This window comes from Gambusia affinis, linkage group LG07, assembly GCF_019740435.1.
Source record: "Gambusia affinis linkage group LG07, SWU_Gaff_1.0, whole genome shotgun sequence".
Taxonomy (NCBI): domain Eukaryota; kingdom Metazoa; phylum Chordata; class Actinopteri; order Cyprinodontiformes; family Poeciliidae; genus Gambusia; species Gambusia affinis.
This window is the reverse complement of record NC_057874.1, coordinates 22,222,302-22,249,865: the sequence shown is the minus strand read 5'-3', so window position 1 is coordinate 22,249,865 and position 27,564 is coordinate 22,222,302. Positions and strand designations below refer to the sequence as shown.

At 37.4% G+C, this 27,564-nt stretch overlaps 1 protein-coding gene across 6 annotated transcripts in view; it reads right to left on the bottom strand.

Moving 5' to 3' along the window:
* Nucleotides 1-27,564, bottom strand: part of tox2 (TOX high mobility group box family member 2) — a 124,573-nt gene that overhangs the window by 22,072 nt on the left and 74,937 nt on the right. For all 6 annotated transcript variants that reach the window (XM_044122005.1, XM_044122003.1, XM_044122004.1 and 3 more), the window contains one exon: nucleotides 10,979-11,266. In XM_044122005.1, coding sequence (XP_043977940.1) covers nucleotides 10,979-11,266 — 288 coding nt within the window. The remainder of the gene's footprint in view (nucleotides 1-10,978; nucleotides 11,267-27,564) is intronic.

Genomic DNA, 27,564 nt, shown 5'->3' with positions numbered 1-27,564 from the left:
TCAGACAGATGCTAAGTAAGGAGATATGATGAACAGTTGATGCCTGATGTTTCAAACAGGAAAATATAAGTGTATAAGTGATGTTGTTTTAAGCAAAGCACTGAAAAAGTATTATTGTACAGTATTTATTTGAACAGAGCTCCCTCGTGTTGTCAAAACAAATTACTTTGATAATTTCAGTAACAAATCCATATAATATTCCAAGCCACATTTATAAGCCACGTTTCTCTACTGTCACTGCTCAGCTGAGATTACAAAGTTATTCTCCATGGAAAACAGCAACAACTTAAATGTAAGCTACTCTAAAAGATAATTAACAGGGGAATAGATGTCATAAGCTATAAAGAACAAGTTTCAAACATGTCTTTGAAACATAAAAATCATATATTCGACCTGGAGTGCCAACATATAATTTGTAAAAATCACAAATGAACAAATTTTACTTTTTTTTCCCCCTCCAGGGGGTCTTTTGTGGGCTCTGGTGTCCCTTATATGACAGTAGGCTGACAGGAAAGGGGGAGAGGGAGGGGGGAAGACATACAGCAAATGTCGGTGGGTCCAGGAATCAAACCCGTGACAGCCGAGTGGAGGACTCAAGGCCTCCAAATGTGGGACGCGCTATCCCCAACGCCACCACAGCACGCCCCGAATTTTACTTTTAAAGGTTAGGATTACATAAAACAAAATTATTCAGATATCATAATCACAATAATAATATTCCAAAGTCAGTAAGCAAAATTGTCTCAGACATCCTGATATATCATCAGGGAGTACTAGAAGTACAGTAGCACTTGAGTACAAGTTCAGTACAAGTATTGCTAATTAATGAGGTAACTAACTGAGCTGTGGTCATACTGACAAAATACAAAACTCAAAAGCCATCAGTATTTTTTATAACATTTTTTTATATTTCTTACAACAGTTATAGCAAATATGTGTTATTAGTAAGTATCTAAATGTAGATCTTTTAAAATCCCTCTGTTTCATGTTTGCTGACCCAATTATTATCTCAACGTAATTAAGTTTTGCCAATATTTTACTTGCACTGACTGAAGTACTTGGCTTTATTAAAAATGTCACACATGTTGTGCTCTATAGAGGATAAGGAAACTCCTATACTGCAAAAGCTAAACTTGAGATCAATTTTGTGAATTAGATTTATTTAATAATTTTCTTCGATATTTTTTAGCCATTCAGATTAAATGACTGTTATTGTTACTGATCAGGATTTATTCTAAAATAAGAAAAGTGATATATCTCACACAAAAATAAAGTAAAATAAAATATTTCAAATAGATCAGACAGAAAATTTAACCTGTTTAAACACAGGATTGAGTTTAAAAACAAAATTATGGGCAACAGTGTTATAATAGCACAGGAGGAATAATTTGAAGAAAGAAGTTGCTGTTTTTTGTGAGGACTGTGAGCCCCTTAAACATTTTTCAGAGTGAATCTTTGGCATTGAAAAAAGCAGAGGTTGATTTGCAGATAGTAATGTCATGATGTCCCCCTTGGCACCATCCTCCATGTTCCTCATTAACAATAATGTGAGATAGAACCTCCTTTACTTTTATCCCCCCTCTAACCCCTTCCACTACCACCCCTAGTTTTCTTTCTTGTTCCTCAGTTCCACCCCCTCTCTTTTTCTCTCTTGTGGTCCCTTTTGCTCCCCCTTTCTTGCTCCCTCTCCGCCCGGGTGTTTCTCTGAGCTCACCTCACAAAGCACAGCGTCAGAGAATCAGAGCCTTGGCTGACATGACATGTAGGAGATGGTTGTGAGGAGCGGCGGGGACACACACTCATGACAGCAGAAGGCAAGGCTCCTCCACTGCCACTAATGAGACTCCTGACTACTGTGTCAAACACACTGCGTGTGCGTGCGTGTCTGTATGTGTGCTCAGGGCACCAGGAAAAATGCAGAAGTAATGAACACAAAACAACAAAGCACACATATTTATGAAAAAGCACACAGTATTCTATATGCCATGCAATTAAAGGTCATGTCAAAGTAATATGTGTATGTAAAAAACACACTCACCAAGAATGTCATACATCTGATATGGGTTATCTTCACCTTATCGTCAAGATTTGAACTATTATAGCAGCAAAATGCCAAATAAATCAACCACTGATTAATGTGACCATTAAAAGTACCAACCTGTAACACAGACTTGTTTAATAGGTTTTTCTTGATTTATTTTTTCTCCACATCTCTGGTAGCAACAGGGAACACTAAGATCACTTTATAAGGTCTCAGAATAATTGCTGGCAACACAAAATGTAGACATGAAGTCATAATGGAACTTTTTTCTTTAATCTTGTGAAAATGTTGACATAGTTTCTCAAGCTTATGACATCTTTAAACCACATTCTGTGCTCTTCTGCGATAAAACATCTGTGGTCCCCAAATTCAGCCCGCACTCTAAGCAAATAAACCAAGTGTCTTTTTAATCACCCTGCCTCAAGCCACTCCTGTGCACGTTAACCAACTAGAGTGCCAGCGTTGTTTTGAAGTGGTGGCTGGTGGCACAGCAGGACGTGAGGCAGGGAGGGAGAGGCGTCCCAAAGCGAGACGACAAAGCTCTCCCCCGCCACTGTGGCTGAACACTCCTGCCACCAGAGGCAGAATAACCTGATGGATGACTGAGACGGGGCACGGTGCAATATGGACATGATTTCATGCCATGATAAATCTCAGCAGGGGTGCGTGGCTAAGTGTAATATAAAATTCCTTATCTGTGTAACGGCGTCTCATAACACTGTCTATCTACTGTGACTGAAGCTGTGTTTTCTTTAGCTTCTGTTCTTTGCTTGAATACCACTCTTGATTACATCTACCGTGGATAAAGTCATGGAAAAAAAAAATATGATAGCTCATATTTTACTCTTCTGCTTCAGAAATGTGATTACAAAGTGCCACTTGGGAAATGCTACTCTTCGTATTTTGACCACGGTGAATAGCAAGATTATAATAAAAGATTTTATTTGCAAAAAACTTGTTCTCTTAAAAATGCCTCCAGTGTGAATGAAATGAAATAACATCACTTTTTTTCATTTTTTAATTAACAGGAATTATGTCACCTTATCCTTTGATAATATTAATTGACCTTATCAAGGTGGAGAAAACAGACGAGTTGTCATTCAAGCATGCAATAAAAAATCCCTTTAAAATGGTGATATTGGAAAGTAACCTCTACTTCTTTTAAAATATTTCTTAATATACAACTACAGTTTCATATCACATTGCCAGAGAAATAAGGCACTTTCTCCCAGGAGATGAGAAAAGAATTGAATTTTTTCTTATCGGTCATCTATTTTTCTGCAGAATGCTATTACTTGCTGCCTGCCGTTGCCAAGCAACAGGAAATATTAATAGGACCTTTTATTAGCTCGGCTTTTCCCGTGGAGTACTAAAATGAGAAAGTGGAAAACATGAATGTGTTACATAAATCTTTGAACCTTTCAGGATTTGCACAAGTCTCTGTTTGTCCAGTGATTTATAGCGCTGATGGTTCATTTATGGGAGAGGGAGGTGTGAAATACCAAAATGGAACATTAACCTGAGGGACAATTTGAAAATAAACAATCACATAAAAAGTGGAGGGGGAAAAAAAGGAGGAAAACCGGTTTAAAGAGAAACCATCCTCTCTCCTGGCTGATGATTTCAAGAGGCCATCAAACAAGCAAAAGGGATTTTTGTTCCACTAGAAGCATTGATCATTCAAAATCATCTACGCCCGAATAAACATTGGAATAAGTAATACAAGTCCCATTCTATCACTGGGCTTGTTGAACTGTGGTGAAAAGCGACAGACGTTCCATCAATATTTTTTTTTTTTCAGACCCTGTAATCCCTTTTAAAAATGCCTGAAAATGAAGGTCTTTCAGAGGAGAAATAGGTTTTCTTCATCTGAATGGGGGCTACAGTATAAGCTCCAAAGAGCAGAAAGTCTTAAAAGACAATTTTAAAGTTCATATTGGCGAGAACTGTAAACACATTTAATGGCAGGACTTTTGAAATGTCATATTTTATACAAAGTTAGAATTAGAGATTTTCTTCTTCTTTGAAAGCATCGCAACTAAAGCATCTCCTTTTGTTCCAGGTTTACACAGAAAACCAGCAGGTGTACAGTCGGAGATAATACCCTAGCTGGAAGCATCCGTCGGCGAGCGAACACATTTAAACACACCTCTACTCTCTTATCATTTATTCATCCCAGCTTGTCTGTGACAAGTTCAGTTGACATTGCAGCTCATATTTCATTCACAGGCTTGGGGAGCGAGCACCTGCCAGGAGCACTTAATAGCTTGTGAGGAAAAACAAAAGCATGAGACAAAAACACAGGCTTCCGTCCAAGTTAACATGACAGTCGGGGTGGGATTACTACTTGATAATTAACCTCAGTAGCTGAAGATAAGGAGCTTGTTTGGAAATTATTACTCTAAAATGTTGTAACAAAAGAAATTAGGAGAATGGATTTGAATATGAATGCAACCAGCAGCTCTTTAGCAATACACTGACCAATATTCAACTAAATTTACATTTTATATTCAAGAAAAACTTGAGATGATGATGAGATAATACCTTTGATGGAGCTAGGGTTGTTCGGGCCTATAGCTCTTTCTCCTCTTACTCTGCTGTTATGCATAACATTACCTTCCTGATTATACATTCATCATCTGTTACATATTCAAAACATCACACGCAAGCCAGTCTGATGATGGCTCCTTCTGAATGAAGCACAAAAAACTTCATCAAAGATAATTTATTCCAGCTGCTAGCATTTTAAAACACCATATAGGCCTTTTCAGCTTAAATATATTTTAGGCACACAGGTGTGAGGATCACATAGAACAAAGTTTTTCAGCCAATGAATAAACAGCTTTGCTTTCAGCAAGTTCAAGTGTATTTGAAAGTGGAAAGTGACTACAATGCGGCCACTTTGCTCGTGAGTCCAAAAAAATTATTCACCGGTAGCAACAGAGATGTGTATCTGTTCTCGGGCTGCATTGATAAGATCAATGCAACCTGAGCAAGGCTATTAAATTTCTAATGTGTTTTGGAACTTGTAGATGCTATGACAGTCAGGGCATTAATGGAGAGAAGCAGGGAGAGGCTTTGCCAAGTGCAGTGGAGCATCAGAGAAAAAGGGCTCTCTCAAAGATATCAAGTTAGTCCAGGAGCAATTTCAGACCACAACACAATAACTAGCAGAAATGACAATGAGCATTGAAAATGTACTCCTTACAAAATTAGGAAAGTGGTTAAGTATGTCTTTCATGTTGTGACCAGAGGGAGAAAAAAACATTTTCAATTAATTTCCACTATGAATGAGTGGATTGAAGCAAGAAAATCTATTTTTCTAAGAACACTACAAGCACAAGAGGAACGATTTAGCAAACATTGTGTCGAATATTTGTATAAATCTGACTAACTGATGGTTTTGTGTACTAACTAAAAAATAACAATAGCCAAATTGTTCTTATAAAGAAGTGACCAACAAAACAAATAAACATGTTTTGAAGAAACATAATGGATTAATTTGTAGCATAAACAAATTAATTAAAAAATATGCTTAATTTGACATTGATGCAGATATTGCTGATGATATAGTTTAAACTATTTTCAGGTTTTCCCTTTTTCAATATTTTAATAAATTGCGTCTGAGTAATCGTTGGACATCAGTGACTTACAGCAACTATTTGAAAAAAACGCACCATAAACCATCTTCTTTTTCTCTTTTTGACTCTACTGAATTGAATTTAATGCTGCATTGAACTCTGGGGTCAAGTGTCACAAGTTCTTTGCATTTGTTACAGTTTTGCATTTTTTGTACTTTTGCATGTTTTCATGCATGCATTTTCTGCAGGTACTCCAGCTTTATTCCACAATTGAAAACATACATGTTAGGTTAACTGGCAACTTTCAGGTTCTTAGCCTTGTTAGTTTCTCTGCAAAGCTGAATTTGATCAAGTAAATACAGAACACAGATGGATGAAATGAAATTAATTTATAGTAATATGGCTTAGACAAGAATTATGATTAAAGAGAATTTGGGTGGCAGGACCATTTGTCCTGCACTGTAATATATTTTTAGGTTGGATCTTTGGCTAAAAAACCTGACCCCGCCCTGCTCTGACACATCAAGGACTCTACAGTGGTAGGCTGATCAAAAAAATTATAAAAACCTGCAAATACGGCCTGCTAATTCAGTGATGCTTCTACAATATTAAGAGTGGGTCAAAAATTTGTAATTAGATAAATTTTTCTTTGATTTTAATTATAAAACAAGTCTGTAATGCTTAGTTTATGTCACTTGGTAAAACGTTGCCTAGCTTTGGAAGTCCATCCCACTGCATTCAGTTCTTAAATTAGCAGTATCTCCTTATTCTGAGCAAGTATGTGATGACTGTATAAATTAATAACTAACTCTGAGGAACTACCTGATTCAACATTACATGCAGTGGGAATTCAACATCACAAGCCTATCTTTGCTGATGATAAAATTTTCTTAGGAAACCATGGCAATTAAAATTGTACTTTGTCCAACCCTACAAAATTAACTGTGTTTGGTGCCGACTTGATTAATTTAACATATAGTGCTCTTGTTTGATGATTGTGATTTGCAAATGTAACTGGACTGATGCCAACACATCTGAAACAGACCAACATAAAACCATATTTCAGTTAAATGTCCCCATTAGCCCTTCAGCAGACATAATCTTGTCTGGGATTCTGTCTGCTATTGTCTAATGACTTTGCTTCCGGGGGCAACAGATGATTGGTTGGTGCTTCAGTGCAGTCTGCCACTATCTAGATAGTGAATCACAAATAAGTGGACAAAAGCATCAGTGTGGGTGAATTTGAAAAATCCAACAGAGTGATCTGAAAGACAGATAACAACCTGTTGTTTTTAAGTTCTTCTTTGGGAAGCTTTTTGTCTCCACACAGATTATTTACCTCTATATTAGAGAAGGCTCAAATATGGTTAGTTAATAGTATCTCACTTTCAGCTAACTAAACTTAACATATCTTAACAGGACAAGCATATTCAATCAAACCACACAATAAAATTAAAAAGAAAGTGTGGAGAAAAAGACTAAAAATGTCTTAAGAAAACGTATTTTGCTCCCCAGTAAATGAATGTGTAGGTTTAGTTGTGCTAGCTATTCTTTTAACTGTTTTCAAGGTCTTTTTTTATTTAAGGAGAGGTTTCCACATAGCTAAAAAAAAATTCCTAAAATAATGTTATAAAATGAATCATCCATCCATCAATTAATCCTTGATAAGTTTAGAAATGTTTCAGAATCATCTTGCAGATCTAAAATTATTGTTTTACTTCTGTCAATATGGTTTATCTTTGCCATGTTTTTGTAAATGCATTGAAACGAATGGGAACAAAATGTGTCTTTGTATCAGTCTGCCAGTAACAAAGCACCCAAAAAAAATAACCAATCAAGCAAAGCCACTAGTCAATTCTTACCAAAAGCCCTGTGATTACGATCAACTACTGCAAAATGCTACTTTGTCTGAATCCTTGGGGTTATTCAATCAGGCTATTTATTAAATGTTTATATTGTTGCACTTGTATTGGAGTACTTTCAAATATCTGCATACTTCAATCCAAATGGATCCACATTTAGAAAAAAACAGCAGCTTTCAGCTTTTTGTTGAAATCGAATAACCTCATTTCACTCAACTGAATTATCTCTAAAATATCTAATAATGAAATCCAGGAGGTACAGAAAATTGAAGCTATATACTCATTTTGAATAAGAGTTACCTTTTTTTTATTCTTTACAATTTGTACTTGCTTTTCTAGCCACAATCTCAACCAACCCCACCGTGTCACCCCCAACCTCTCCTCTCCTCATCTAACTCTATTGCACTCTTTTCATTGCCCAGCTCACGTATTGAATCTGCTTGATGAAAACAGATCTCACTGCAGCACCACAATAGAATGGCTGATGCAGGAAAGATGAACCCTAATGGATTTTTTTTTTCAATGTGCTCAAGATTGAATATAAGGCCTGACCTCCAGATGTAGTGGATCCATTTCAACGGCAGAGATATTGTTTATAGTGAAGACAAAGAAATGTATAAATAAACATACTTGGACACTCGCATAAAAGTACAACGTCAACACAAGAAACAGATATTTTGCATGGTGAACTTTTATGCAACCTAAACAGGCAAAAAAAAAAGTGAATTAACCAACACTATTTATCCGCCCATGTCAAGTGAGGAATTCATAATGATACCATCTCATGTTTGAACTGCAGAGTTTGCTTAATTACTCTGTTCAACAGAGTGTGACAAGGTGAGGCACCAATTTAATAGACACTCGGTTCTCAGCACAAATGAAACTCCGCTACGGTTTGGTAGTTTTTGCCAGACAGAGTATTTGATTTAGAGAGAGTTTGCTTTATATACTCCTTTTTTCAGGGTGAAGTTGAAGCAGGGCACTAAAAGGATCGCTATGCTTCTTTTAGAGAAAGTTGAAATGAAAAGATTTTTTTTAAGTTTACTTTATGAATGCATAAAAATATTTTATTTATATATATATATATATATATATATATATATATATATATATATATATATATATATATATATATATATATATATATATATATATATATATATATGCCTGGAGGCAGTTCAGAGCGAACAGCAGGGAGGAGCGTTGCAGGTGTATTTATACAGGTGAGCAGATAGACTGAACACTGCGGGCGGCTGCGCATTAGATGATTAACCTAAGCGTAGTTTTACGGACGAACCCAAAATTTTATTTAATGTCATCCCTGTCTCAACAAATGGGTGGCGAAGCGCATCGTGGTGGCACGTAGCTGGTAGAAGTTTCTGTGTGTGACAAACAAAGGTATCAAATCCCGACGCTAACATAAGCACAAAAGCTATAAATGGCACGGTAAGAGTTCATCTATTAAATTGACTGAAGATAAATACATAAACGAAAAGCTGGAGTACAGATATTTTTTAGTAATTGTGAGCCTGCCTCTTTACTATCAAATTGAAGATAATTTCAGATTTTTGTAAACTTTTCTTCAGGTGAACTTAGAAAGGGCCAAATGAAAATATAAATATACGTTTTTTCTTTCGTCTTAACAATTACCGTATGTGCTGCTTTGCTTTAGTCATGCACTTGCAAATCTAAAAATGTACACTGTTTAGAACGTAACGTGGCACTTTCAGAACCTAATTTAAACTGGGCAAAGCATTCAGTCTTGTCTCCAAAAATAATCTTTATTTGATCCAGGGTTATCAAAACAGTACTCACAAGAAATAACCCTTTTGCAATTGGAGATTATTTGTTCAAATTTCTGTCCGATATGTTGTGCTTGCTGCACATTTGGAATTTCATGCATTTTTATTGTGCAGCCGACTGTATTCAGTGCCATTAAAGCTGAAGCGTGGTTCTTTCTAGCACAAACAAACACACACTGACAGAGGAGTGAAAGACTGGCCAATCAAGCAATGTCTCCACAGTAAAGGTCATGACCAAAATGTGAAATGAATATAAAGATAGATGACAAGTGAAGCTAATACACCAGGGGAATATTCCTGCAATATATATAATGCATAAGATGTTTGCATTTGAGATCTTTATCAAGATCTATTTCAACTGCTGTTTACCCCTCTCCCCTCTGTTTGTGATGAACATGATACATCACACTTGACCTTGATATGCATCTGTGTATGTCTACAGTATACTGTATAAAACAGATACTCTTATCTGCTTCATAAACTTACAAAACACTCCGGGAATCTCTGATAATTGTAATGATAAAGACCAATGAGAAACAGCTATTACCCAAAATGCTTCAGGTGAACTTAGAAAGGGCCAAATGGAAATATAAATATACTTTTTTCTTTCGTCTTTGTTGTAATTTATAAAAATTACAACAAAGGTACAGCTGGCAGAAACTATTTCTGTACCAGTTTATGATAAATCTGTCATTATCCAGTAAATTACAAGGGCGTGAATTCTTTTACCATAATCCTCCACATAAAAGGAATACATTTTTTTATGTTAACATGGCTTACCATGTAATTTGTTTGGGATCTCAGTGCTGCAATCAATAAAAAACATCAATACATCCTGCTTCCAAATGGATGCATTCAGATCTGACACTGTCAAACTTAACAGTGACAATTTTTAGTCAAACTCTTACAGATTTGCTCCACAGTGATGAACAAAAGAATAATCTGAATAACTTGAACTTCAAATTCAACCATAAATCACATATTTAATGCTGCATCTACAACATGGGAAGAAAGACAGCAGCATGTGCGTTTACATTTCGTACTTAAACCTTCTACAGATTGTTGTACTGCTCTGATAGAAACCTGCATCTTGCAGCAGTTCCCACAAAAGCAATTACGGTTTTGAGATGCTAATTTGCAGACGAGCATTTTTTTTGTGTGTGTTTGGAGCTGAGGGAGTAATCAGCATGTATTCATGTTTGAAGGCTTGACAGATTGACCGATGCATGCCGTCGAGGCAGATATGATGCTGATGGATTTACCCACAATCCTTTTCTCCATGCATTACAGCTGACAAGGCAGCCCCTGAACAATCATCTGTTCCCTCCACTTGGCCTATGTCTACTTGTCTTGAAAATTACATTAACGTTTTTGGAGCATGATCTGTTTCACTATAGAAATCATTCATCAACATCAATATCATTCGAACATTAATCATTACAAAACTTCACGTTTTAACATGTTGAAGTTGCTGGTGTTCTGTGAATTTAAGATTACAAAGAAAAAAGCAAATGTACTTTAAATTTACTTTATATTAAAGTAAATTTGCTTTTTACAAATAAAAGTTAGTGGAGTTAAAAATTTGAGTTTTTTTTTTAAATATTAAATAGCCCCAAACATCTGTAGCTAATACTCTTATCCAGCTTTGCAAAGCCCACTATTGGATGCAAAAATCAAGGCAGTTTTACTCACCGAGGGCATTTGACTGGAGACAAGGTGGCTGTCCTGTGCCAACATGTTCGACATCATGAGCGTTGGCAGCTCAGTGTACGAGTATGGGTTGATGAGCCCATTGTGTGGCAGCGAATGACAGAGGTAGCCCGTAGAGTCATGCTCCATCAGGTGAAGAAGAGGTGGCTCGGGGTGGTTGGGTGGAGTGATTGGTGGAATCTCATAGTCTTCGTCCCCAGTCCCGTTTCCACTTGAGGTGCCGCCTCCTCCGCCTCCACCCCCGCTGCTGCCCGTCTGGCCTGTGTAGCTCTGATAGGATGGATAAATATAGCGAGAAATAGAAGGAGAAAACAATCATGTGATCAAATAGAGTCATATGAAACTTAAGAGAAGATTTAAAATTTTCTAAAGCAAGAGATAGCTGTAAGACACATTTGATGGGTATCCCTATGACAGAATAATATGCCACATGGTAAAGAGTGGAGAATAAGTTTTTAACCAAATGTGGTGTTGTAGTTGTTTCAAAGAGAAAAAAGACAATAAATTTAAATATCCTTAACAGATATATTGTGATACATCAGGTAATACTAAATTATTTTAATTTACACATTTATTCAATTTAGTGTTTCATTTCTTGAAAAAATAAAATAAAATAAAAATAAAACAAATCTTTTCAACCAAACATCAAACATCTAATTTTAGATGCAAACATGGAGCGCCTGACCTTGGTGATAAAGAAAACCAATGCATGTGTTAGCTGCTGCTCAAACACTATAAGTCCAATCAGATCGGAGGCCTGCACAGAGCAGGAAGAAAAGAAAAATAGCAAGGAAATTCAACAGGGAATGAAAAGCAATTTTGTCTGAGACGATCTAACTTGACTCCCATTGTAATGACTGAGTCAAATTAATCATCACAAATAATATTCTGGTGTCAGCCATTCAAGGGGTTTTTAATAGAATTTTTATGATTCATGTCTAGCGGTATACATCAAACAGTCAGTTCTGCAACATTTCTGAAATCAATTCAATATCATCTTTGTGTAGGCTGTCATCCTCGGCAGCAGAGTGGTCATTTATCTCTCAAACAGCTACTTTTGGAAAATAAGGACCATGAAGAGATAGGGAAAGGAGAAAGGATACAGGGTACATTTTTTTCTTGTTTCATTCAATATTGTTTCAGAATGAATGGGGGAAATAACATATTTTTTGGCAAGTAGCATAAAAATTTATAAAACTGCATGGATGATTAGAATAAGGAAAGGGTAAAGTATAAACACATTCATGCATACCAGAAATTCAAACTAAACTGAGTCCTAATTTATCCTGCTTTTTTCTCTCTCGTTTTTTGCATTTTGCATTCTGGTATTCATTCAGTGTACAGTACCAAGACAAAGTTTTTTGGTTTTTTTTCTGAGTTGGCTGTATGTCACATTTTCAGATCATCAGAGTAAATGTAAGTTCAGTTTTCAAATGAAAACTCTATATTTTTAAGTGGAAAAATCTCCCTAAACCTACCAATCCCTATTCTACAGATCTCAGTTTAGTGTTTGTGAAATTAAAGTCAGCTTCCCAGAGAAGGCAATCAATAATTTAATTCCAGTGACCAAATATGCACAGAATTTTGTTTTTACCCAAATGTTTTATTGTTCTTGCCATAATTTGATGTACTTGGTCCTAAAATAGACTGAAAGCAAGCTTCTATAAATTTACTGGACTGTCCTTTAAAGACAGATGTGTCTGTAAGCCTTTGGGAATGCTGTTATTGTGTGGCCTAATGGACAAGAAAACAAACATTTCCTGAGATTCAATTCCCCTCATAATTGTTGGAAGGAAACTAAATTGTCTGCTGTAAACACTGTTTACATTGTGTGAATTGACTCCCTCGTGTGTGTCCCCATGTTAGCCAACGTTTACTCATATGTTCGCTGTGTGAGAGCACCACGTAATCTGAAGTAAAATCATATTGAGTCATCACAAAGCATGTTCATCAAACTGTTGTTTTTCCCCCATCCTTTATCAATAAATGGCAGAGGTCTGGAACTATATTTTCAGTGGATCTCTTGTCTGCTGCATTTGATTGTGCAAACAGGACAAGGAGTGGAGAGGTGTCATGTGTTGCATCGCTGTGACGGTTCATCTAGTGCCCTTGATGATAAAATGTAAATACCAAGGACATTCCCAGTTGGATTGTGGCAAGATAAATAATTCATTATTCCACTGCTCAGAATGAAATTGAAAGCACAAAACTACATGTACAGCTTGGTTTGTGTGTACTTTAGTCTTCTTTAAAAGTCAAATCCACACAAAGACAATTCAAATAGTGTGTCACATGGCATGTTTTTGGAAACAAATGTTTCTCTTTCTTTTGATATTCCTCAGAGTTTAATTATAAAGCAAACACTTTGTCTAAAAGCGTCACTACACAGATTTTAATCCAACACAGAAACATCTTTTATTAACCTCATCTGCTCTTTGCAACACACTATAGGGAACATTGTTTCCAACGCACAGTATGCTGTCTGCACAGCGAGAGAAACACAATCTGCAACGATTTAATTAAGACACAGATCTCTCGACTGTAAGTGTTGCATACCAGCACACCTTTCATTTCGAGAGAAACAGATGAATAGACAGTTGGTCTGGGACTGAGAGAGGGAAAAAACATTGATTGGGGAGCTTTCCAGCTTGTCTTTTACTTGGCACAGATCTCCAACTCCCTCTGTAACACTGCCTGAGTACTCAAGGCCTTCTGGAGACGATATTGACTGTGGCTAATGGCTCATTATCTCTATATTCTTCTTATTATTAGATTATTGTTGTGGTGCCTGTAGAAATCAGGATTTAGGACATCATCCAGTTCATATTAAATTGTATATCCATTATAGAAATGTTCCGCTGTCAAATATATTTAATTTGCACAATAAAAAGCTGAATGCCTTTTTATGAAAGTAAGAAAGATAATCTTGGTCTGCTGGTGTTGCATTGTGAACTGTAAATATGAGGCAATAAACCAGGCTGATGTAAGACAAAATGATCAGTTATTTAAATCTCTTTTTTTCACTTTTGGGGGATTTTGACAATAAAAAATAACTTGCTGAGATAGTACAATAAAGCAGATTTCAATGAGTAACCTACGTTTTTACCTTTACAAAAGTAGTTAATGCCTAGAGTCGTTGCTAGCCATTAGGGTGCACTAACCACGAATGCTTAGGGCACTCAGAACTTCTTCAAATTAAGTGGCACATAATTGTACACAAATGGAATTTAACACTGTTCAAAGTAAATCATTTTTGAAGCAGAACAGATGTGGCAGGATCTTATGTTGCTTTTGTACTTCTCATTTTTCATGTTTTTCATTTTATCAACCGAGTTCATTTTCTGAGCCCTCCTTCCATATGTTTGTTGTGTTATCTATGTGGCTCATGGCAAACTGTAAAAAAAAAAAAAAAAGGGGGTTTCATTCATTAATGGCACTCCTCTTTATACTCTTTCAAAAAGGCCAGATCAGTTATAAAGCAACTAGCCCTAGCCCTATTTTAGACAATTAGCTCTCCTGTTAATATGTCATCCCATCTGAACATGACTCTTCCAGAGATACCGTGAGCTCCTCTAATACTCTTCTTATTTAGGCTGTCGATTTAGGTGGACACCAATGTTTCGGTAGCCTTGCAATTGTGGCAGACTCTTCAAATTATTTTGTGAAGAATTTTGTTGAGATGTCCAAAGCTGCTTTATCACCTAACCCTGCCTTAAAATGTTCCACATTACATGTGGCCTATCTGGAGATTTTATGTTCTGTAGACTTCATGATATGGTTTATTCACTAATGTTCCCTAAAAACCTTTTTTGGGATATACTGCAACTGTATATATAGTGAAAACAGCTGACACAATGGTGAACTCTATTCATTCGGAATTAGCCGCACGGACATTAATTCAAGGATATCAGAGAAACTACACCCCTTTTTTCATATTTATATTTTTTAAACATCTTTGAAAACAACGCATTACTTTGTATTGCACTAAAATATCAAAACTCGGTACAATGTAGACAAGGCTTAAGGGGTATGAAACCTTCTGCAACACAATGTATTTTAACTCGAGATTGGGACACTGAATATTTTTATATAGTGGAAAATGAGTCAGGAAAATGAGAGTTTAAGAGCTCCATAGTCACACCTGGTTCTTATTTTCTTCAGAGAAAAAAAGCTTAGAGTCGTCCCAGGGGTAGAAAAGACAACTTGAAGGAAGATGATGACATATCTGTCTTACAACTAATGTGCCTATTGGAGTGCTTTGTCACACTGGTGATTTATGCCTGAAATCCCTCCCTCACAACACCACCACAACACCACCATTTCCATCACCTTCGACACCCTTCGTTCCAACACTTTTCCATTTCCACTATGCAGCCCTCTGCACTCAGAGTAAAGACCTGTTATCTCCTCTTCCCATGTGATTGTAACGAAAACTGTTGATTTATGTTTGGAATGATTTATAAAAGCTTTCATCATTTTTATTCATTTCATTCATTCTTCTCAAGCAATACTACAGTTTACATTTGTGAATCATTCTGTTTACAACAGAGCTTGTTTGCAAGACAAATAGTTGTCTTCAAAGATCTTCAAATTTAAACAGCATGAGCTCTTCGCTTTTTGTTTTTGTTACTCCTTTTCTTCATCTCTATTCTTATCTATCCATCTCTTCTGTCCATCATCTCAGGCTTAATTAAAGCCATAGCTCTTCCTCTACTACAATACCAAGTTAGAGGGTATCAGCACACCATAGAGCCCAACAAATAGGAGGGGAAGAATGCCGAGGATCCAGTTGCAGCCATCCTACACCTAAATGTTTTCCTCTTCTCTCAGCTGGCCTAACACTGGCCAGTTTATTTCCCCCTTTAAGCCCAAACCAGTTTTGGTCCATGCACAGCATCTAGCCTGACCCCGATTACCCCACTGTCACCATACCTTTCTGTCAAAAAATCTCACTCTCAAATAGCCAAATTGTATTATTTATCTGTCACTATTTTGCTGTTTGAAAAAAAGAGTACAGGTGAAAGGGATGTCCTGTGAAAATGTGCATTGGGAGGGAGAAAGGTGGAACAGAACGGGAGATAGGTTGGTGGCATGCACTCATTCAAGAACATAAAGCCCAGCGGGAGTGAAAATATGGAGGGAATGGAGTGTGTAATTGCTGTCAAAAGCTGAAAATGGCCTCATTCACCCCCAGAAACTCAGCTGATTACTAACTAATCATCATTGACTAAAACCAGCCTTTTTAATTGCATGTACCTCCCTACCCTACCTTTCCTTTCATGTTTCCTTTCCTCGTTCTCCCATGTGTATCCTATTCCCAGTACTCATCTCACTTGTCAGTCGGGGTCAAGAGGTCATCTCCATCTGATCGCGTGTCAGAACAGATTATAATCAGAGCTTTTGTGCGATGTCATATTTCATTATGCATTTGACTCATCTCTCAGGTCCAAGGGTCAGTGTGATTTGATTGGATGACAGAAATGATATAATTTGTGTTTAACCCTAGGCTGTACGAGGTTCTGAGTGGAGTACTAATGCATTTTGCAAAGACAGGGCAGGCCCTCTCCACGAGCGACTAATTTGAAGTGGCACACCACAGAGTTGAAGGAGAGCCAGAGCTGTTGCACAACATGCGGAGGTTATAAGGGAGGCTTTATCAAATAATAAACACAACCTCCCTCTTACTCCCTGCTTCACACATGCTTTCTCTAAATCTGCAAGTTGATGCAAGTGACTAAATATTAGCTGCCTTCACTGACAAAATTCTTCCTTTTATTCCTATTTTTTTCTTTTTTCTCCACTTGGGTATATTGAAAATATGTCATAGGCTCTCTTTGCTCTTTTTGTCTTTTCGTTTGCCTCTCCCTCACCCCTCTTGCCAGTCGCACTTAATTCTGTCAGCTGCAAAAAACTGCACTGCTATCACGGTTTTATAGCAAGATTAGTCTCTCCACCAAACTGATGTAAAAGTTTGTATGGACATTTAATGAGGCACCGTGTCAACAGACAAGATTTCAGATTGTCGTGGTTGTGAGGACATGCAGATGCAGCGATATCAGTGACAATCATGATCTCCTCCAATGTGGGTGGGGGAGAAAGGTAAAAACATGGGTGCTCAGGTTTCCCAATAGTGATCCAGAATCAGAGTGATGCCAATGCTGATACTGCTGAAGATGGTAGAGGGGAAGAAAGGGGAGAGGAGAGAGGGAGAGAAGAAGAGGGAGCAGAAAATAAGGGGGGAGGGGAGGAAAGAGATTTATCCAACATTTCAAATGAGGACCATAATCAAACTTATTGCCTGACAGGGTGATTCTAGAATTACAGTGTTGCTTTGGGAGAAATAGAGTATTATTTCTCCTCTGTTGGGAGCAGCCATACCTTGTTAATGGGGGAAAGCCTTTTAAACCTTGCTCATTGCCTGTTCTGCAATGCTAAATAGCAGCTACTGATATTGCTGATTTATGAGTTGACAGAAGTACAACAAGGCCAACAAACAGCAGCTGGTAAGCTCGACTGCACAGTTGTCGTCTGTCCGTGCCCCCTGTTAGAAATTACCATTAGAGTGTGGACAATTGTGCCACTGTGTGTGAATGACAAAAGTAATTATTGTTATAAGAAGAAGTAAATGGAGAAAAACAGCAAAATAAAGGGTGGTGGATGAGTACCGACTGACTGTCACAATGTTCAAAATGACAAAGGGAGTGCTGATGGCGCAGTCATCCAAACAAACATGCATTATTCTGGCAATTGTTAGGATCCTGTCACCCTCAAATAACACTGCTGATAACTCTAGCCCAGGAGAAAAATGGTGTAAAAGAGCGTGTGGATAGAGAAAGTGGATCCAGTCTGTGCACTTATGAATGTGTCTTTGTGCAATTACTTCTCAATGTTTTCGCTCTTATACCTACTTTTCTCAAATAAAACCCAGTTATAAGATAGTGCATCCTGTCTGTACATCGGCGTGTGTTGGTGTGTGTGTGTGTGTGGCTGTGATGTCAGCTCTTCTTGTGTGCCTGCTTCAGAGTCAATGAGGCTGTGTATCAGTGGCTGGCACAGCTGGTGGGAGCAGGAGACTAACATCTGGACCCTCGCACTCCTGGTGCCATTGTTAATAAGAGGCTGGTTGTGAGTGGAGGGGAACGGAGGAGACAGCTCTCGAGTGTCAATGAACATTCCTGTCTCTTACTGGTTCTGTGCTGCAACTTGCACTTCATGTGTCACAAAAAAGGTTCCACACTGAGCCCTGAACAGAAATGTGGAACATTTAAAATAAATATCTGGATAAAGGTGGGATTTTTCTGGGTGGGGGAGGTTCTGCAAACAATGCAGGGTCATTTAGGAATTTACTGTATGTTGACAAATTTATTTAAAGATCTCTAGCATTTTTCCAATATAATTTTTGTTTTGCTTTTAGTTTCAGTAACGTTTAGTACTGAAACAGTTGGTGCAGAAATGTATGATAATAGTATAATAACAAACACAAACTTTTCCAACTTGCAAAATTACCTGATGCTATCTGAATAGGTGAAAATAAGTTAAAATACTTGCTCAAGTAACTGTAATTGAAAGGTTTTGGAAATACAACATTAAATGCTGTAAAGGATTTGGGTGTCCAGTGATGAAACAAAGTCTGTGGACATGAATAGCATTGCTGCCATGCTGGAAAGATGTCTTCAGTTCCAGAGTGATAGATGGGACAAAGAAGAGTGTAAGCAAGACAAGGTGGAGGCAATCAAAGCAGCAGAAACACCAACAACCAGGAGACAAGTTTTGGGCCTGAAAGGTTGGTACTGTCGATTTATCAGGAGCTTTTCTCCTAGGGCAGCTCCTCTTTCTGACCTCACTGGGACATCAAAAGCAAAAAAATGTGAAGGGAGAAGCACAGGAGAGGGCCTTCCAGGATTTGAAGCAGGCACTGTGTCAAGAACCTGTACTCCAGAGCCCAAACTTCACGTTACCCTTCACTGTTCAGACTGATGCATCTGCCAGGGAAATTGGTGGGGCTCTTTTGCAGGGAGAAGCAGAGAAGAAACCAGTTGCCTACATTAGTAGGAAGTTGTTTCCATGAGAGACCAGATATTCGGCGGTGGAACTGGACTGTATAGCTATCAAATGGACAATTGATCTTCTGGGGGGAGAGTTCACTCTTGAGACTGACTATCAGGCACTGAAATTGTTGGAAGCCATGAAAACCACAAACAGTTGCGTAACAAAATGGTTCCTGTCTCTTCAACCTTACCGATTCAGAAAAGCTACATTCCAGGAACCACAGCGAGTCTCCTGAAGGGGAGGGAAGTGTGAGGGATTTACCCCCTCCCTAACAGGTACTGTTTTTTGTGCTTCCTATATTCTAATTTTTCTGGTAAATGTATTGCTTTTGTTTGGAGGAAGTAACTTGCTTTATTTAATATTTTGTTTTAACCATACTCTCTTTTAGGTCACCTGGTCATGTGTTGCCATGGAAGCATGCCCATGGGCAGTGCTGACAAGGACCTGGTGTTTTCAATCAACCTCACTGCAAAAATCCATTGTTTGAGAGGGAACATCCAAAGATGTTCTTTGGATTTTGTTTGGGCCCAGATTGTTTTTGTTTAAGTTGTGAAATTGTTAGTTGTAATTCTGTAAATATTTTTCTAGGAATATAGTTTAGCACAAATGGGTTTTTTTTCTATCTGGAAATGTAAATGTGTTCTCCACCCCTTAATTAGTCCTGGTAAGAGCCAATGCTTTAAAAGCCAGGTGGTTTAGATCAGAGGGAGACTCTACCTCCTATTGTTTGAATGCATGTCATTCTGTGAACTGGAATTAAATGTTTGAAGAACTGCATAAAGAAAAAAATTCAGAGCGCTACAGTTTCTGGATTCTGTCTGATTTTTCATTGCAAACCAACAGTCTGATAGAAGAAAAGTGTTAAGATAATCTCAGGCCATTTGAGTTTTAATCGTCCAATCAGGTGTGACATGGCATGTTTTTTATTCTTGTAACAATGCACAAAAATACTACGAAATTAAATCCTTTTAAGAATTTTGCTCTGCATATTTTTAGCAGACAGAACTAACACATTTCTTCATTATTAGATGATTTATTGCATTTTTTTTTACATTTTAATATTAATGCATGAGAAGGAGTGTATTAATAGATAGAACATCATATTTTGTCTATCCAGAATTCAGATACTAAACAAAGGTTCCCTATCACCATATTCTTTTAAACCTACATACAGATATACAGTCACTTGAGAAAGTATTCACACCTCTTTGTAGTGAATGGTGCAACCAATTATCTTGAGAAGTCACATGTTTAGTGAAATGCAGTCCACCTGTGTGAAATCTAAGTATCACATGATCTGTCAGTATTTATACAACCGTTTTGAAAGGCCCCAGAGGCTCCAACACACCCAATAACCAAACAATGGGCTAGAATGGGCTAGTCAAAGTCTAGACCTCAACCCAATTTAGAAACTGTGGTTAGTCTTGAAGATTGCTGTTCAGCAACTGAAACCATTTAACTTGAAGGAGATGGAACAGTTTTGCCTTGAGAAATGGACAAAAACTCAGTGTCAAGACGTGACAAGATCATAGAGACTCATCCAAAGTGGCTTGCAGCTGTAATTGCTGCAAAAAGTGGTTCTACACTGTATTGAGTTAGAGGGGTGGATAGTTGTGCACACCAGAGTTTTCTGTTATTTCGTCTTATGTGTTGTTTGGTTTGCAATAGAAAGAAAATGAAATATTCAAAGTCGTAGGCATATTCTGTATGTGAATGCTAAAATAATTCATTTTATGAACACCAAACAAGTGATTCCTCACCAAAGGGCATGGGGGTTATATAAAATGCACAATGTACATGTACTTCTCTTCTTGCAATTGAAAATAACTGAAGATTTGCCTTACTTCCCCTTTTGCATTTAAGTTAGAAGCAAGTCTAAGACAGTTATTGTTTAACTCTGATATTTCAGCCTTTAATTTTTCAATCTTTTCATATTATTCACACCAATTAAACTTTGATATAAATAATTAAATTCAAAATCTGCACACCATTGCTGTCATCATTAATGTGTTAGCACTCTCATTCAAAGAAAACCCACATGCCAATGTTGGCTGCCTTGAAAACGTGAGCATGTGGTATTTTTACTAAGGTGTAGAATTAAATAGATGTCTAACTCCTATGAAGTACATCACACCTCACTTTCTCTACATGGTGGGCTGCTTCAATACCAAGTTCTAATTCTTATATTATTTTAATGTAAAACAGTACAATTCATTGGCTCCAAGCCCCAACACCTCTGCTTCATGCCATTCAACTATTTTAATAGGGGAATTTATATAACCTCATTTGAAATGGATCTAAACTGAGGAAATAAATCAGCATGAATTGTTAAGTCAGTGTAGTTTTCACACCTTAAAAATACTGCATTAAAATTAAATAAACATTTTGTGGCCGAGTGTAATGCTCTAATACCCTCTAGGTTGTTTTTTCCACAGCAATTAAGGAAAAAACTATTCGAGACAAACTCGGAGGGTTTGCTTTTCTGAAGAAATTGAAACCATTTGATGCAGTGAATTGGCTCAATATAAGGTGTGCAGTATATTCTATCTCTTTTATGAAACTCTGGCATTCAGTCTGGAAAAGAGTGAAAGGTTGGTCTCATCATTTTATGGAAAGGGACAAAAAGCTTCCACAAACACATTAAGGGGCCATTAGCTTTATCTGTTCACCTCAGGCAACAAGGGGTAGAGACAGCATGGCAAAGCTAACCTTACACAAATATACATACCTACATTTATTTACACACTGCTCTATTGGGGGAGTGTTCCAATAAGGGCACTTTTAAACAGGGTAGAAGCATTTAAGGTGAAGAGTTTCCAAATGGCTGTTAAAATGCAACGATGGAAAGAGCTTTCCATCTTTCTGCTGCTGTGACAAATATGCCAGCACATCTTTTTGCTTTGTCTCTGCTCAACGCTTCGTCAGCAAACAGGCTATAGAAATATTCTGGCAGGCTGCTCTTTGTTTTCATTTTCACAAAAGATGTAGTGCGGGAGTGAAAGAAGGCAGAAAGAGGGGGGAGTGAGGTAAAGGAGGAGGAAGGTAAAGGGATGTTGATGGAGGTTGGAGGAACATGTAGGAAAATAAATGGAAGGATTAAAGTGAGGGGGGAGGATTGGGAACAGAGGTTAAAGAGAGGTGTGGAAGAAATAATGGAGGATGGCTGAAAGTTTGGAGTGACAAATATGAAGAGAGGGCAAGTGGAAGTGAATAGGGGTGGAGTTTACCATTCCAGTACCTCCTATAATGTAAAACACCACAAGGTAGCTGTAAATCAGACTAATGTGACCAAACTGTAATTCAGACCAGCAGGGCCATGGCGTGAGCGCAGGGACCCTCGATCGGCAGGAGTTTACAAAATGCCAGTGTTCTGCTTTAATCAGCGTAACAGTCAAAAGATACTGTCTCCTCCAATCAGCTGGCTTCCTGTCAGTCACACCCGACTAAACCTGACCAATCAGGCTTTATCGAGCTCCCAGACCGCCTAGCTGAACTTTGGGCCGTGGTCAAACGAGAAAATTACTCCTCCAAACAGGAAAGGTGGAATGGCTCTTTAATTCAGAGCACAGAGGGAGGAGGTGATAGATTTGTCAAAAGGTTAAACATAAAAGACTCTGAGATCATGTTCTACAATAGCTCATCAAAAACAGATGAGAGATGCCAGGGAGTGCAGGACATAATTAAATTCATAAAAACAGAATTTCAAGAAGGTGGGCACATGACCAATGTGACATATCTGTTCAAATCTGCTAGCAAGAGAATACTACTAAAACTGTTAGTAATGGCAAGATGAACAGAAATAACCAGCATCAATAGCCCAGTCTTTCAGCTCGAGTCAGAAATCTAATTATAATCAGGTGTTTGCTTCATTTTAAAAAACTTTCCACCAATTGTTCTACTTCTCTCACAAGCTGTAAAAAACCTTCTCAGATGAAATTACAACTCAAAAGTGCCATAATCTTTTCCTCAAATGACTTCCAAAAAATGTCCAGATGAAGCACAAATATTGTTTTTAAAATTGGTGGACGAGCTATAGAAAATGCCTGATCATAAAGACCTTTTATCATTTTATGCAAATGGATAGAAGACCAATGCATTATCTCAGAAGTGAGAGAAAAATTTAAATGTACTCCACTTTGTCACTTTTCATCCAGCGGGCTGCTTTAACTGAGCAATCCATAACATTTCAGCTTTGATGATCATAAAATGGCCACGGCCCAATGATCCCGCGGAGCTGGATTTGACTCTGGAAGTGTTGTAGTATGACTGTATTGACTGGGCTGCACGCACTCACACACCCACCACAAACACACTGTGCATGTTAAAACCACATGCAGCGTCTTGGCAGCAAAGACACTAAGCAGCAGCCAATCAATAAAACCTTGTTACGCTAATTGCGAGATCATAATCTCCGTTTCTACTTCTGCTGAATATCCAAACAGTCACTCCATTAGTCGAATTATTCCCCTGTGCAGTTTCTCCGTCTCTACCATCCTCCCACCCCATCTACTGGTTTCCACCATTCGTTTCTCCGTCTTTTTTTCTGTGGCATATTTCTCTCAAACAGCAGTTCTGCTAAATTAATTCATAAGTCAGGGAGGACGACATCAAAAGAGAGCATTGTCAAGGTAAAGTGCTGATGAAGTTTCTTTTGCTGCACTGTGGAGGTATGAGAAGGCATCTCCACAGTGCACATCTTTGATTGTAGCGATGTGTGCTATTCTGCTTAAAACCAGCAGCAGGAATTTATATTGCTGTCAAAAAGTGTTTGCTCCCTTACGAAAATGTCTTTGCTTTGTCGTCATTCTTAAATGTTTCACATCATCAAACAAGTTTTACTATCAGACAAAGATAACCTGAGCAAATATACTTTTTTCTTTTTTTTGCCACTTAAAGGGGAACTTTTGTGCTTGTGTGCATTAGATGTTTGTCATGGTGCACAATCCATGTGTGCTTGAACTTATGGTCACATACTAAAAGCTGAACATTCTCTGCTGAATTTTCTGTTAGAGTGAAATTCATGGTTCACATCATCACACTACTGCCATCACCACGTTTGACTGTAGGTGTAATTTTTGTGTCCCAAAATGTTACTTCTATAACTTTTAAAAAGTCTCACAATGAATCCACAGATTTTTTTGCTCTGTTCCTTACTGTTAAAATATGAACCGTAACCTTCACTGAGGCAAGTGAGACATGAAACAACTTAGATGTTGCTCTAGGTTCTATTGTGAATTACTGGATGAGGTGTCAATGCCATTCATAGACAGGTTTACCACTGTTCCAAATTTCTCCATTTGTGGTTAATGTATTTCAAGATGGTTCTCTTGAGCCTGAAAGCAATAGAAATGGCTTTGTAATATTCTCCAGAGAGATGGATGTTAAAGAATTTGCTTGTCATGCATTGTGGAATTTAAGTGTCTTCTTCATTCTGCGGGTCTGGCAGTAAAGTGTGCACAGGAAAAATTTAATCAGCTTTATTAACCCAGATTGTCAGTGTCTAGTACTAAAAATTTCCTGACACTCTGATCAAAAGAGCAAAAATATAAGAAATCTGTAAGGTGTTGATCTATTTTTTGTTGTTTTAATTCCATCAAATCAGAGGAAATCAGCACTAGACCTTCTAATCGCTGGTTGCTAGCTTTGCAATGCCGCTTCGGCTGGTTAGGCAGTGACCACAGGGGCAGACAAAGAGCTTGTTGATGCCAAGAACAGGGTTCCCGGTCTTGTCATTGAATCAGTAACACTTTGTCACTCTAATAAGGCTGGGGCGGTGGGGAGGTTGGAAAATGAAACAATACAGAGGACTACAGAGTCAGAAAACTATGCTCATGGGAACATCGATATGACAATAGCACTGACCCCATTTTCCTGTTACTCATCAGCAGATCATACCCATCTAAGCGTTATTTCATGTGGTTTCTTCAGCAAATTCACCCAACAGCATCAAGCTTATGACCTATATAAAGTCATTTTATGTATATAAAAAGCTTTCTAACAGGTGAGTGACATTAAAGAAAACAATTACATGTAGAAACCTAAGCTAGATACAGACAAGCACTTTCATAAAGTTTCAGAGCAGAACCACTGACCCAAATACATTTAAATGCAATGGGCGGTATGAGAAAGAAATGGAGATATAGAGAGGGAAGAAGCCAAAGAGGGGGAGTCAGAAATGATGGTGGAAAAAAATATACAAAAAAGTAAAGAGAGATAATAAAGCAGTGAGCAGAGAAAAATCAGCTTTAGGCAATATGATTTGTTTTCATTCAAGAATGAATATATTGAGAATAATGTGGCAATAGTGTGGATTTGTTAAAAAAAATAATCCACTTTGAAATAAAAATCAGCCCTGCAGCATTTGTCTCTTTGTCTCCAACACCAAAAGTACATTTTATCTCAAAAATAGCTAAAAATATGAGCATATACTTCTTAATATATTTTTGATTTGGCAAACCCCCAGGCATTAATGATAACCTGACCTAATATACTTTTCAATCAACTTGAAAGGTTTGTATTAAGAGAAACAGACACCAATCACAACAGTCATATGGCTGCCCTGTCCTTCATTTAATATAAAATATGAAAGCTTTGCAATTTGCATTGTGGTGGATGAACACCCTTTCAAGACATTTTAATTGAAATTTAATTATCAATCATTCTGTTCAACATACAAGGACATTCTTTTGTAATATTATTGAACAATTACTTAAGGTGACCACATTTTTTTTTTATTTTTACATAATTATCTCCAAAAATTTTTGCAGTGGGGTGAAGCAAACACAGAGCAGATTATCCAGTGATATAAGCAAACTTTGGAAATTATTTATGTCTCTAATAATTCCCTGGCCACCATACAAGATTTAAATATTGGTTATTTCACTTTCTAATTCAGATTATATTAAAGATATTGTGGTGACTCTAACTTGTGAAGGCATACGAGTGCAAATGAAGGGTGGGCTCCTACAAAATAAATTTTGCTTTGGGCTTTGCACCATTAAGTTTTTGCTTTCATGACAATTTCCAGAATATTCATTTGTTTTTACTCCTTCTTGCATTATTTGACAATTTTTTGACATAAGTGTCATAAAAATATTTTGCAAAGCATAGCATTGCAGACATACTGTGGCACATTCTGGTTTAAAGACAGAAACAAGTTGAACACTATTCTATTCTCTTACAACACAGCAAATTGAATATTTAAAAGTAACTGTACTATATATATATATAATATTTACAGAATGATTTCACAACATTGAGTGATAGTTGTGAAATTTGGATTTATTAGTTCTCTGTCACTTTCGGTATGCAAACATTCCTAGGGTTTTTATTTTGTTCGAAAAGTTTAAGCTACTTTGGTAACATCATTATAGCAAAGAAGGAGGAGCTCAGTGATTATTTTTGTATTTTCCTGGGTTTTGTTGTGAGAGATTGTGCATCCACCCTTAAGGCCTCCCTGATTTGAGCTGTCAGATGGAAGGAGAGGCTAAACTTGGTGAAGCAGAGAAAAGAGCAAGGCACATGTCAAATATGAGAAGATCTTGAGTAAACAAAGTATAACACGGACCAAAACAAAATCGTCTCTCATCCCATCACAGCCTTTCCTGTTGTTTCACTATCTGTCTTTTTCTCTCTTGCCACTTTAAACATTAAATGTCAGTTTTCCCAATTGTTCTATTCAGCCATTCCACACTGAAACATACCTATTAATAAAAAGCTACTTTTAATCAGGTAATCAGGAATCTAATGAGTTGAAATATAATGGGTGGTAAGAGGTAAGGTTTTCATGCTTTTGTAGAAGTCAGCCATTTATATTTGGCCCTTTTCTATTTGGAAAGGGCCAAATATAAATGAAAATCATTTGCAGTAGACACATGTTCTTAAAGTCATGAAAGTAAAGTGAATTTATAGTCAGAAAACCAAACAGAATTGACATTGTTATGTCACTCTGGGCTGCAAGCCAAACAAAAGCATTCAGACACTCAAAAAATTGAAGAAGCACAACAGGAACACAACCACTGTGGTCTACAGGTTGACTTCTAATAATTGCAATTGACAGGGACAAATTTCCAGCTTCCCTGTGTTTGTCAGATGGGCTTACTCCCAAACTCCACAAATCCTCCTGTCCAAACACAACCATATGGTTTCCCAGCTGTTCATGACCAGCTGTGCTACAGTATTTCTGGAAATGTTGCCACGTCCTGTTGCACTCCCCCTCCATTCCAACTCACTAAATCTTTTGCAATGAGGCCAGAACAATTTCCATGCTGGCTTGTGAATCTAAGTAAAAAATAGGGTGAGGATAATTGAAAGACAAGAAAAAAAGAGAATTTACATCTTTATTATATTTTTTCTTAGTAAGAACTCTGTGAAAGTTCCTTTTGTTTGAAAAGCAGTGATGGGTATGAAGTAATAAAATATATGTATTTATCTAAATGTTTACATTCTTGAAAATTGTATGCATTGATGTGTTCCAACCAAAATTTGGCTACACCTTGCTTCATTTGACCTATGTCATG